General features: G+C 40.7%; 1 protein-coding gene across 5 annotated transcripts in view; it reads left to right on the top strand.

Moving 5' to 3' along the window:
* BCAS3 (BCAS3 microtubule associated cell migration factor) overlaps nt 1-13890 on the top strand; it is a 1718074-nt gene that overhangs the window by 339220 nt on the left and 1364964 nt on the right. For all 5 annotated transcript variants that reach the window (XM_069757219.1, XM_069757222.1, XM_069757218.1 and 2 more), the window contains one exon: nt 2978-3061. In XM_069757219.1, coding sequence (XP_069613320.1) covers nt 2978-3061 — 84 coding nt within the window. The remainder of the gene's footprint in view (nt 1-2977; nt 3062-13890) is intronic.

Genomic DNA, 13890 nt, shown 5'->3' with positions numbered 1-13890 from the left:
AACTGTTCTCTGGTTTCTATTAGCTGTAATTTATGTATTCCCTTGTGCTGGGAGTTCACCTGTAACAATATGTCTCCTTTCCCCAATACTTGCAGCCCTAAGCTCTAATGTAATTAAGCTTTGTCAACATCACTAGTGGAGGAATAGCCATTCTTCCTCACAGCAGGTGGCTAGTCAAATGTACATACTACATAGATTAAGCGGGGCCAACCAGTCTAGAATCTTCTGGTGGACCCAACCATTGAATAGAAGGTGTGATCCCTACCCTCCTTCATGGGCGGATCCCAGGAGCTCAGACAATCCATTCTTATTTTGAGATCAGATGTGAGTTGATCCTTGAAGGAGAAGGAGTGGGGATTCTTAGCTGAGGCAAGACCCCACGTCCAGCTGTGACTGCGGAAGCGAACAGGGCGAGACTTGAGCTGAGGACATATCTCGTCGTTCGTGAGATTGTTTTGGGATCCATTGGACTAATTGTGGACTATTGCTTTGTTACCTGGCACAAGGATTATCGGGAGGTGCCCCTGAACCTGTTCCATTGAACTAATTGTGGACTCTGTAGATCTACCTGCATGTCTTGTTCCAGCGTTCTTGATAATAAATCTGTGGAATCATCCCTTGGCCTATTGTCCCTTCTTGCTCTGCCGTACACCCCGTCACAGGGGCTGTAGGCGGGCAACAACCCAAGAGCACAACTGCTACCTCCTCCTTGTGATTTTATGTGATACATCACCTTAAAGTAGCCAGTATTTGTGAAGTGTAAAGGAAATGATACACGGTTTTCTAAATACTTTAAAAAATATTGATGTGCATTTGTTCTTAGCTCCCCCTGAGGTAATACTTTGTAGGACCACCTTTTGCTCCAATTACTGCTGCAAGTCCTTTTGGGGTATGTCTCTATGCTATGCACATCTAGAGGCTGAAATTTTTACCCATTCTTCTTTACAGTCTCACTCTAGGTCAGTGAGACTGAATAGTGAGCGTCTGTGAAAAGCAATTTTCAAGTCTTGTCTCAGATTCTCAATGGGATTTCCATCTGGGTAATTCAAACATTCAAACACTTGAATATGCTTTGATCTAAACTATTCCAATATAGCTCTACCAGTATGATTAGATAGTTGTTCTGTTGGAAAGTGAACCAACGCCTTAGTCTAAAGTCTTTTGCAGCCTCTAACTGGTTTTCCTCCAGTGTTGCCTTATATTTAGCTTCATCCATCTTCTCATCAACTCTGACCAGCTTCCCTGTCCTTGCTGAAGAAAAGCTTCCCCACAGCATGATGCTGCCACCACCATGTTTAATAATGGCGATGGAGTTTTCAGGATAATGTGGAGTGTTAGTTTTCTGTGACGCATAGCATTTTGCGTTTAGCCCCAAACGTTCTACTTCTGTCTCATCTGACCAGAGTACCTTCTTCCACATGCTAGCTGTGTCCCTTAAATGGCATTTTGCAAACTGAAAATGCTTGCTTTGAAAAATGGATTTCATCTTGTCACTCTTCCATAAAGGCCAGATTTGTGCAGTATGCAGCTGATAGTTGTCCTGTGGACAGATTCTCTCACTTGAGCTGTGGATCTCTGCAGCTTCTCCAGAGTAACCATGGACATCTGGGATTCTTTTCTAACTAGTGGTCTGCTTGCTTGGGATATCAATTTAGGAGGACAGCTATGTCTTGTTAGGTATCAAGTTGTGCCATTCTCCTTCCAATTTTGGCTGATGGCTTGAACAGTGCTCCATGAGATGTTCAAAGCTTGACCTATTTTATATAATCTAACCCTGTTTAATCTTCTCTACAATTCCTGACCTGTCTGCTGTGTTACTTGGTTTTCATTATGCTATTTGATCCCTTGATGTTTTCAAACAAACCTCTGAGGCCTTCACATAGCAGCTGTAGTTATATTGAGAATAAAATATCCACAGGTGGACTCAATTTACTTATTTTGTGAGTTCTGGAAGCGATTAATCACTCAAAATGTTATTTAGAGGTATCAGAATACAAATGCAAGTCACAATTTTTAATTTAATTTTTATTTTTAAAATATTTAGAAAACCATGCATAATTTCCATTTACGCTTCACATATACTTGCTACTTTGTGTTTGTATATCACATCAAATCCCAATAATATACATTTAAGTTTATGGGTGTAACATGAAAAATAATTGGAAACGTTCACGGGTATGAATACTTTTTGAAGGCACTGTAATGGCTAGGTTATTCTACAGACTGTTTTAATAAACAGTTATAACTTAAACATGAAATAAAAAATTATCAGCCTAAAGTTTTATTTTATCGCTGCATATTACTGTCAGCTTAGCATATTTAGACATGTTATTTATAGGGCAGGAAATAGGATAATATTTTGGAAAAGTAATATTTTTAATTTCATGCTTGTGTTCACACAGTTCAGGATGTACAAATATGTGTTATGGATTATATGACACAAAAATCAACATTGGGTAGAGGGAATTCCAGCGATTGATGGATCTCAATCTAATGTACAGACTTGCCATGAATTATTTAGTAGTATTTATTTATAAGGCGCCAACATGTTCCACAGTACAGTTGGAGTCAAAACCAAAGCAATTTTCTGTATGACATTATCTCCATTTTCATTCAATCAGAAATGACATGGAGACCAGCAGAAACAGATCTTTAAAGATATTTAGATATTCATAGTACAATCATAAGTTCTTTAATATCTTTATAATGTAGGCTAGCCAGTTAATTGTGGGCAGCACTTGAAATCACAATCGTTATTTTACAGCTGCTGAATAGTTTTTTTTCTCCATGTCAACTATATAAGCTTTTTTTGTCTTTTTTTTTTAATTACAGAACTAGAGTAATTCATTTTAGTGTTACTGTATTATGAAAATCCTTTCATTAAGTGAAGCTTTAACAATTGTTTATGGCAGTTGCATTTATTTTGCTTCAATTTATTGTTTTAGAAAATTAACGTTATGCATTTATATTTTGACAGCTCATCCGGTGCCACCAGTCTCGGGGAGGAGCATGTGGTGATAATATTCAATCTTATACTGCCACGGTTATTAGTGCCGCTAAGGTGGGTACAGACAATCATTTTAAAATGGAAGTTGGATGTTATATGTTGAAAAATTATATCGGTCACATCTAGGTTACTATCATGACCAAACTAATTTCCTACAAGGGGTTTGGGGGCATTTTTTGCACAAAAACAACCATTCAATTTAAAAATAAAAAAGATCATATAGTACTAACATGCCTATATGTTTGAAAAAATGTCATGCAACACTTTACATTCACATGTACCTTCATACAAGTTTGCTTCAATTTTGTGAAAAAAAGCTGAAAATCTGACCTACGAAAACACAAATATTCACAACTACACTTAGAGGTTGTCCAATGCCTAAAATGTACTTTATAAATATTTATATTTCCCCCATAAGCACTTTTGTAATTTGCTTTATTATAAAATACCCTACCCTGCTAATCCCTAAATGGGTGTTTCTCAGTCACTTGCAGTGATGTTTTGTTTGATGGGAGTCTCAAGCAAGGCATCATCAGTAGGATGGAGCTGCACACACACTTCCCAGCAGCTTTTATCACCCTGCCTGGAACAGGACATCATCAAATGCAGGGTGCGTGACTACAGTGCCACCACACACCCTCTATCACTGCCATCAAATGAATTGTCATCAGGGGGCAGTAATAGAAGCTTCTATTACTGCCCCCAATGACAATTTGTTTTAGGGCAGTGATGGAAGCTATGAAGCAGCGCTAGTGTCACTCACTCTACTTCTATCACCGCCTTCTGATGACAATTTGTTTGAGTGCGGAGATAGAAGCTGTAAAGTGGTGCTGGTGTCACTCAACCCTGCTTCTATTACCAACCCTGTCTTGTTTCATAGTAATAAGCTGGAATAACAGCGATAGCAGCAGAATGCCAGTTCCTCTGTCACTTCTCCCACAGTTTCCATGGGTTCAGGACATCTTCAGAGGACAGTGACGAAAGAAACTGTTGTAAGTGAGTGCACGCCACATACTGATGACATCCCGTTCCAGAAGAGGTGATAAATGCTGCTGGAAAGTCAGGTCAGCCCCATTTAAGACTCCCCTCAAACAAAATGTCACAGGGAGTGAAGTAAAAAAAAGCACATTTAGAGATTAGGTGGATAGGGATAAGTCTAGGGTATTTTATTATAAAGCTAATGACAAAATTCTTAGGATGCAAAAATAGATATTTATAAAGGACATGTTAGGTATCAGACCACCCCCCTTACAGATAAGAGTTTAAGATGTGCAGAAATGTGTGATCATTGTGATTAAACTGATATGAACCATTCAATTTTGCAGATTGCGTATGGCTTATGGAGTGATGGGGGGAATTAGGAGAAATAAAAGTTGACCGCAGAGCTTGAACTGTCCTCACTGCCAATCCTTAATCGATCACTGTAGTCTGTGGTAAAAACATGGCAGTATGTGATCACTAGAGCACCAAGACCAAAGAAACGGACCATTACAGAGTGCCCATTCAAATCAACATATGGCTGTGTAATAATAATAATATAAACTTGTCCCAAAAGATAGACAAACAATTTAAGGCCTAAGGGGTACTTCACACTGAGCGAGGTCGCTAGCGAGATCGCTGCTGAGTCACAAGTTTTGTGACGCAACAGCGACCTCAGTAGCGATCTCACTATGTTTGACACGTAGCAGCGACCAGGCCCCTGCTGTGAGATAGCTGGTCGTGTCGGAATGGCCTGGACCTTTTTTTGATCATTGAGGTCCCGCTGGGTAGCACACATCGCTGTGTTTGACACCTTACCAACGACCTCGTTGACGACTCAGACACCGACACATAGGCGTGGATTTGCGTTGCCTTTTCCGCGCCCATTCAGTTCCGATTGGTGGTCGCTTCTGTGTTCTGATTTGCGGTCAACAGAAGGCGACATAGTAGCGCTTCCATCCTTTGTTCCTGACCGCGTGGTGGTTTGCAGATCGTTGTAGAGTTCTCCGGCCTGCGACTCCTCTTCGATTTATCTATTCTTCAACGGTTCTTCTGACACCTTTTGTGCACGGTAGGTATCATTTGAGGTCTCAAATGCGTTCCCACTGAAGGGCTATTGTGTCGCCTCATAAGGCAAGGCTGCCAATCAGAACGCAGTAGCGACCACCAATCGGAACTGAATGGGCGCGGAAAAGGCAACGCAAATGCACGCCTGTGTGACTACAACGTCACACAGGATGTCCCTCATCGAGGTCTGAATCGTCATAATAGCTGCCATGTGACGGGGTCACAACGACCAACAACATCGTTGTACAGGTCGCTACAGGTCGCCGCATTGCTGCTGCGTCGTTGGGAAGATCTCACAGTTTGACATCTCACCAGCGACCACATAGCGACGCAGCAACGATCCCTGACAGGTCGTATTGTTGTCGGGATCGCTTTAGCGTCGCTAAGTGAGACGGGGCCTTTACAGGATCTGCATTAACTGCTTTATAGGCAATCATTCACTGTCTGTGTGTTATGGCCCTGTGAATTCGGCCTAAGTCTGCTGTACTTCATGTCATACATATTGCAAGCAAAGCAAAGAAACAAGAAAAAATTTAAATGAATTAAGTATCTAAGCTAGTGAAGCTTCAAAAGTGATAAGTGATCTGCTTCTGAACTTAATTCTGAGCAGTGAACCATTCTTAACTCTTTAGACAGCTTTGTAACAGGGCCTAGTAGGCCTGGTTTGCATTACATGAATCTCTTGTTTGACCTTACTATCCCATAAGATACAAAGAGGGGGGGATTCTACTTGGAAATACATGAAAGAAGTAAGAAGGAACGTCTAGAAAGGTTATTTGGCTCCCGAGAGACGACCTGTTTGACATTTGACAAATTTTATTTCTTAACCACAAAAAAAAAGAAAGACTATATCTTAATTTTAGTTAGTGAGATTTACGTTGACTACACATGTTGGTTTAATGATATCCATCTTTGTTCCATGTGAGATGTTATAGACATGGATGTTAAAGCTGGGCTGCTCTACTGAGAAACAGAGATCTCAACTTTATTTGAGAAAAGTAGAATAATAAAAAAAAAAAGGATCTACCGTATATGAATGAAATAATAGTTATATTTTAGGTGTTGCAACATTGCAACAGCTAACTTAAAAGAATGGAATGTAAGAAGTATCACTTAAAATTAGAATCGGCAATGTACTGTCTGGCAACAAATAATGAACACGTTCTCTTGTCACCTAATAACGGCCTGGGATGCCGCCACTGTCTTTAACCCTGAGGTGGTAAATTGATTTAGCCAAGCTGCATCTGTTTTCTCCTGTTACCTGATAACTCCTTAATGAGTCTTAACAGCTTATGTGAGCACAGAGCCATTAGCACTAATGGAGGTGGAGGACATTGGAAATGGCATGGGAAAGGCTAAAGATTACCAGTCGAGTTTTTGAAAATAATATAGACTGCACATGGGAATTGCTTATAATGATCTTGTCTTGATATTGTGTGCTAATGGGGCAGGTTAAGACTCCACCCTGACCACGTTGAATATGATTGTGGTTTTAACCTACACACATTACGCAAAGCATTTTACATGAGCAGGTTCCTTATTTGGTACTTTTCTGATATAACGTGAACGGTACATATTCCATAATCAGATTCAGATGTCCAAATTCTGTAAGGTAGCATTAAATGTTTATTTTAAAGGGGTTTATTAAGTACTTTTATCAATTATCAATGGGCCAATTGTGCTTAAAAAATAAAGAAAGCCATACTCAACTCTAATTGGCCACAGTCATGAAGCGTCTCACCAGAAGAGGAAGCTAAGTGTTGCAGGGAACACCAGCTGCAGAAACAAATGGCGGTGAATATTTGGTAGCTTTTAAAGGTAGTGGAACTTCTTTAACCAGTACTGTTATAATCTATTTTAATTATATAATACAAATCTATTAAATGATCAGTCAAGTGCATACATCCTTATGCATATGGTAATACCATATTTGACTTTTATTTATTTGGTGAGGCACAATTTTTGAAGCCCCATACCTCTATATTACAGGTGTATCCTTCCTTACATTCCCACTTGGCTCCATATATACAGAGATGAATAAAGCAAGGGAACCAGTTTTAAAAAAGCAAAAACAAAACATGATTTTAAGATGCTTTGTTGGGAGAAGTTTATGCTTTATGTCTTTGCATGTGGCCACTTAGTGGTTGTAATGGGAATTCCTGTTGAAGATTTTGCTAGCATATTACTATATCAAATTTGTATTCTGAAAAATAAGAGTCCTTGAAATTTGTGTAGATTTATTGGCAGACTCGTCCATATACTGCATCATAAAGCAAAATTTTGCATGAATTCTGTATACCTAATGTAAATATAGAGACACTTTTTTGTATGTATGGGCACTGTATTCAGGTCTGTGTGATGCTTAAGCAAGAGAAGAATTATTCGGCACTCTAAGGACAACCAACTGAACATCATGGTGAAATTTGAGCTTCTGCAATAACTAAAGATTTAGTAAATTTCATAATTAAAGGCATGTTTTTTTTTCTTTTAAAGAAGTATGTTGGTTACACACTGCTGTGACTCACTGACAGTGATATTTAAATGATGCTACCACATGCCAGTGCTTTGTCATTGAAGCCGGGTGCCTGCTGAAGGCCCACCTACCTTCCAAAGTAATCCTCCTGTGAAGCCAAGCTTGTGGCTGAGCTTCATAGTATTGCAAACATCATTTTTTTCTATATGCCGTAGTACTGTAGTATTGCAATGTATAGAACAAGCGATCACACATTCAAATGTCCCAGTCTCCTAAGGTTAGTAAAAAAAATAAAGGAAACATTAAAAAAGTTTTAAAAACTATAAAAACCATTACAATATATAATAAATTGAATCCCCCCCATTTTCACCTGTTAAAAAAAAGAAATAAAAACAAATACCGTATATACTCGAGTATAAGCCGACCCGAGTAAAAGCCGAGACCCCTAACTTTGCCACAAAAAACTGGGAAACTTAATGACTCGACTATGAGCCTGGGGTGGAAAATGCAGCAGCTACTGGTAAATTTCAAAAATAAAAATAGGTACCAATAAAAGTAAAATTAATTGAGATATCAGTAGGTTAAGTGTTTTTGAATATCCATAATGAATCAGGAGCCCCATATAATGCTCCATAGAGTTCATGATGGCCCCATAAGATGCTCCATATTAAAATATGCCCCATATAATGCTAAAACCAAAAAGAAAAAAGCAATCAGAAGTCCAATTATATGCAAATTAACAAAACATCTTTATTTAGAAAAATACAGGTGAACAAACAGCAGGGAATGGATTCCCCATAGTAGCCTCAACACGTATTGATAGGGCACAGATAGGTGTGCAAGGAAGTGCCCGGTACAAGGGACAATATACCACCTTTTAAAAGCATATATAGCGGTCAAGTGACATAAATCACAATAAAACATAAATATGTGGATGGTACATACCCGTAGCAAAAAATAAGGGTCACCCAGCACTCCCTATCGCGCCCACCCCGACGCGCGTTTCGGCGGATGCCTTTTTCAAGGGGTACCAACTTGTATTTGCGGATTTCATTTATAGTCCCAGACAATCCCATTTTGCGCCAAAACAGCCCCTTCCTGTAACATCATCAATACCGGACACCGGCGCACCAGTGCGGCGACACCGGAAACACATGGGCCCATGTGATCCAGGGTCACCAGCCTTGCAGCGTCCGAGGCCGGAGATGACGTACGCGCATGCGCACAATAAAAAGTCGGCGCCATGTTGGTAACGTAGGCTGTAACATACAGCCATCCGGCTCCAGAGAGGACATTGGTCCCCAGCATCCGAAACCGGAAGTGAGGCATACACGCCTGCACCCAGCGCAAAAACCAACGCCATATTGGTACAGGAGGCTGTATGTCACAGCCATCTTAAAGAAGTACGGGGATCCTGTCATATACCGAAACATCATGCACGGCAAGTGACAGCCCCTACCAAAATAACGATATAGATGGACCATTGGCGCATATAGTAATCTCCCACCCACTAGATTAAACATATCCTACCGTTGTTAGATCGATCAAGAGGGGGAAAATATCGAGTAAATCTGGGACATATATTAAGTACATATTAAAGCTGCATCAAACATTGTGGAACACATAACTAAAACAACATATAAACACAAATACATATACCATAAAGGGACACTAAAAGAGGAAACATATATGCACATATACATATTATACAGACCATGAAAACAGATTTTTCACATATCACAGTTGACATACATAATTCGCTATACATTGAGAATAAAATATCATTCACATGGATAATATAGATATCCACAAAATAATAGTATAACAACAAAAATCCATGTGATAGGAATATAATCATCTCAATCTCAATACAATAGAATGTTAAGACATACCAGATGAAACAGATGCATGTATAGACAATTAAGGAACATAATATATGTATATAATATATATATATATATCTCTCTCCACACGTATGGACAACAGTCCATATTTCCATATTCTCCGGTGATATTATTCCTGGTCCAGCGGTGAAGATGTCATCACACCATTCAATAAATGGCCCTCACTTGTGATACCACAATAAAGTACTAGAAAGAATTAAAAAATCCTTAAAATCAAATAATAAAAACATACGAGAAGAGGGTAACAATGTGGAACGCACAGCAGCCGGTGGACTAAAGATATGGCGCAAAAGATAAATTTTCATTCAGGCCGTCCGGTTGGATGGTCTGGAGGCGCCAAATCCATTGGGTTTCCAATTTTCCCAACCGCTTGGACAATTGGCCGCCTCTGATATTGATTTTCAGGGCATCAATGCCCCTAACCCTTAATAGCGACGAATTGCAGTCATGAAATTCCCAGAAATGCCTTGGTATGGTTTTAAGCATTGATCCATCCGTGTGGCCAGAGGCCGCCTGTATCCCAAGTACGTGTTCCCTAATTCGTACCTTAAATTGACGGGTCGTCATACCAACATAAATCAACCCGCAGGGACATGTGGCATAGTATACAACATATCGTGTTGTACACGTAATATGTTGCCTGATAGTATATACTCTAGAACCGTTGGAATTAAGGAAGGAGTCACATCTTTCGACATTGGGACAGGCGACACAATGGCCACACGGAATACATCCAGGCCCTGGCCTCATCTTGTCCAAAAATGTTGTGGGTTGTTGACTTACATGATGGCTTCTCACTAAATGATCCCTAAGGTTCCTAGCCCTCCTAAACGTCAATGATGGTCGAGTTGGAAGGAACTTTTTCATAGTGGGATCCACCATCAAAATTGGCCATACCTTCTCTATGACCCTCCGTACCTCATCAGCCCTTCCACTGAAGTCAGTGATAAATCTAACCTTACCATCATTGTTTACTTTACGTCCCGCAGCACTATCCGGGGCACCATATAATAACTTTTCGCGTGGGGTATATTTTGCTCTCAAATAGGCTTTTCTAATTAATCTCCCACTGTAGCCACGAGCCCTAAACCGCATCTTGAGTTCCATAGCCCGTCTCTCAAAATCTATCCCGGTGGAGCAGATCCGTTTGAGACGGAGAAACTGTCCCACCGGGATAGACCTAATCATGTGTTTAGGGTGCCCCGAGGAGGCATGTAACAATGTATTCGTGGACGTTTTTTTACGGTAGATGTCAGTACATAACATCCCCGTCTTATCCTTTTTAATAGTAACGTCCAAAAAATCAATTGACATACTGTCAGATATAAAAGAAAGATGGATGTTCATGTCATTGCCGTTCAGGAGCACCATATACTTCGCAAGGTCGACGGGTGTGCCCTGCCAGACGAAGAAGATATCATCAATATACCGTATCCACAATGGGACACGGTCTATTGATCCCTGTTCGTCCGACAGGAGGAGGTCCCTCTCCCACAGCCCCAGGAACAACCCAGCATAGGCCGGCGCAAAGGCCGCGCCCATGGCGGTGCCCTGGAGCTGTAGGTAGAAGGACCCCTTAAAAACAAAAAAATTATGGGTGAGGGTGAACTCTAGAAGTTCCAGCAGAAGCGCTCTCATACCTCTGGATAGTGTAGAGGTATCCAAGAAATATCGTACAGCATTAATACCATCTTTGTGTCTTATATTGGTATAGAGAGATTCAACGTCTGCTGAAACCAATAGAGTCCCACCCTCTAAACACAAACCGTCGACCCTGCGAAGTAAATCCCCAGTATCTTTCAAGAAGGATGGAAGATTAGAAACGAGTGGCTGGAGGTGGAAATCTATCCATCTATTGACATTTTCCAGCAGGCTTCCTCTACCCGAAATAATAGGCCTGCCAGGCGGCGACGGAAGACCCTTGTGTATTTTAGGTAATAGATATAAGGTTGGTATTGTCGGCAATACCAACCTTATATCTATTACCTAAAATACACAAGGGTCTTCCGTCGCCGCCTGGCAGGCCTATTATTTCGGGTAGAGGAAGCCTGCTGGAAAATGTCAATAGATGGATAGATTTCCACCTCCAGCCACTCGTTTCTAATCTTCCATCCTTCTTGAAAGATACTGGGGATTTACTTCGCAGGGTCGACGGTTTGTGTTTAGAGGGTGTGACTCTATTGGTTTCAGCAGACGTTGAATCTCTCTATACCAATATAAGACACAAAGATGGTATTAATGCTGTACGATATTTCTTGGATACCTCTACACTATCCAGAGGTATGAGAGCGCTTCTGCTGGAACTTCTAGAGTTCACCCTCACCCATAATTTTTTTGTTTTTAAGGGGTCCTTCTACCTACAGCTCCAGGGCACCGCCATGGGCGCGGCCTTTGCGCCGGCCTATGCTGGGTTGTTCCTGGGGCTGTGGGAGAGGGACCTCCTCCTGTCGGACGAACAGGGATCAATAGACCGTGTCCCATTGTGGATACGGTATATTGATGATATCTTCTTCGTCTGGCAGGGCACACCCGTCGACCTTGCGAAGTATATGGTGCTCCTTAACGGCAATGACATGAACATCCATCTTTCTTTTATATTTGACAGTATGTCAATTGATTTTTTGGACGTTACTATTAAAAAGGATAAGACGGGGATGTTATGTACTGACATCTACCGTAAAAAAACGTCCACGAATACATTGTTACATGCCTCCTCGGGGCACCCTAAACACATGATTAGGTCTATCCCGGTGGGACAGTTTCTCCGTCTCAAACGGATCTGCTCCACCGGGATAGATTTTGAGAGACGGGCTATGGAACTCAAGATGCGGTTTAGGGCTCGTGGCTACAGTGGGAGATTAATTAGAAAAGCCTATTTGAGAGCAAAATATACCCCACGCGAAAAGTTATTATATGGTGCCCCGGATAGTGCTGCGGGACGTAAAGTAAACAATGATGGTAAGGTTAGATTTATCACTGACTTCAGTGGAAGGGCTGATGAGGTACGGAGGGTCATAGAGAAGGCATGGCCAATTTTGATGGTGGATCCCACTATGAAAAAGTTCCTTCCAACTCGACCATCATTGACGTTTAGGAGGGCTAGGAACCTTAGGGATCATTTAGTGAGAAGCCATCATGTAAGTCAACAACCCACAACATTTTTGGACAAGATGAGGCCAGGGCCTGGATGTATTCCGTGTGGCCATTGTGTCGCCTGTCCCAATGTCGAAAGATGTGACTCCTTCCTTAATTCCAACGGTTCTAGAGTATATACTATCAGGCAACATATTACGTGTACAACACGATATGTTGTATACTATGCCACATGTCCCTGCGGGTTGATTTATGTTGGTATGACGACCCGTCAATTTAAGGTGCGAATTAGGGAACACGTACTTGGGATACAGGCGGCCTCTGGCCACACGGATGGATCAATGCTTAAAACCATACCAAGGCATTTCTGGGAATTTCATGACTGCAATTCGTCGCTATTAAGGGTTAGGGGCATTGATGCCCTGAAAATCAATATCAGAGGCGGCCAATTGTCCAAGCGGTTGGGAAAATTGGAAACCCAATGGATTTGGCGCCTCCAGACCGTCCAACCGGACGGCCTGAATGAAAATTTATCTTTTGCGCCATATCTTTAGTCCACCGGCTGCTGTGCGTTCCACATTGTTACCCTCTTCTCGTATGTTTTTATTATTTGATTTTAAGGATTTTTTAATTCTTTCTAGTACTTTATTGTGGTATCACAAGTGAGGGCCATTTATTGAATGGTGTGATGACATCTTCACCGCTGGACCAGGAATAATATCACCGGAGAATATGGAAATATGGACTGTTGTCCATACGTGTGGAGAGAGATATATATATATATTATATACATATATTATGTTCCTTAATTGTCTATACATGCATCTGTTTCATCTGGTATGTCTTAACATTCTATTGTATTGAGATTGAGATGATTATATTCCTATCACATGGGTTTTGTTGTTATACTATTATTTTGTGGATATCTATATTATCCATGTGAATGATATTTTATTCTCAATGTATAGCAAATTATGTATGTCAACTGTGATATGTGAAAAATCTGTTTTCATGGTCTGTATAATATGTATATGTGCATATATGTTTCCTCTTTTAGTGTCCCTTTATGGTATATGTATTTGTGTTTATATGTTGTTTTAGTTATGTGTTCCACAATGTTTGATGCAGCTTTAATATGTACTTAATATATGTCCCAGATTTACTCGATATTTTCCCCCTCTTGATCGATCTAACAACGGTAGGATATGTTTAATCTAGTGGGTGGGAGATTACTATATGCGCCAATGGTCCATCTATATCGTTATTTTGGTAGGGGCTGTCACTTGCCGTGCATGATGTTTCGGTATATGACAGGATCCCCGTACTTCTTTAAGATGGCTGTGACATACAGCCTCCTGTACCAATAT

This window comes from Ranitomeya imitator, chromosome 3 (genome assembly GCF_032444005.1).
Source record: "Ranitomeya imitator isolate aRanImi1 chromosome 3, aRanImi1.pri, whole genome shotgun sequence".
Lineage (NCBI taxonomy): Eukaryota > Metazoa > Chordata > Amphibia > Anura > Dendrobatidae > Ranitomeya > Ranitomeya imitator.
The sequence above is the reverse complement of the archived record's forward strand: the minus strand, read 5'-3'. Positions and strand labels throughout refer to the sequence as shown.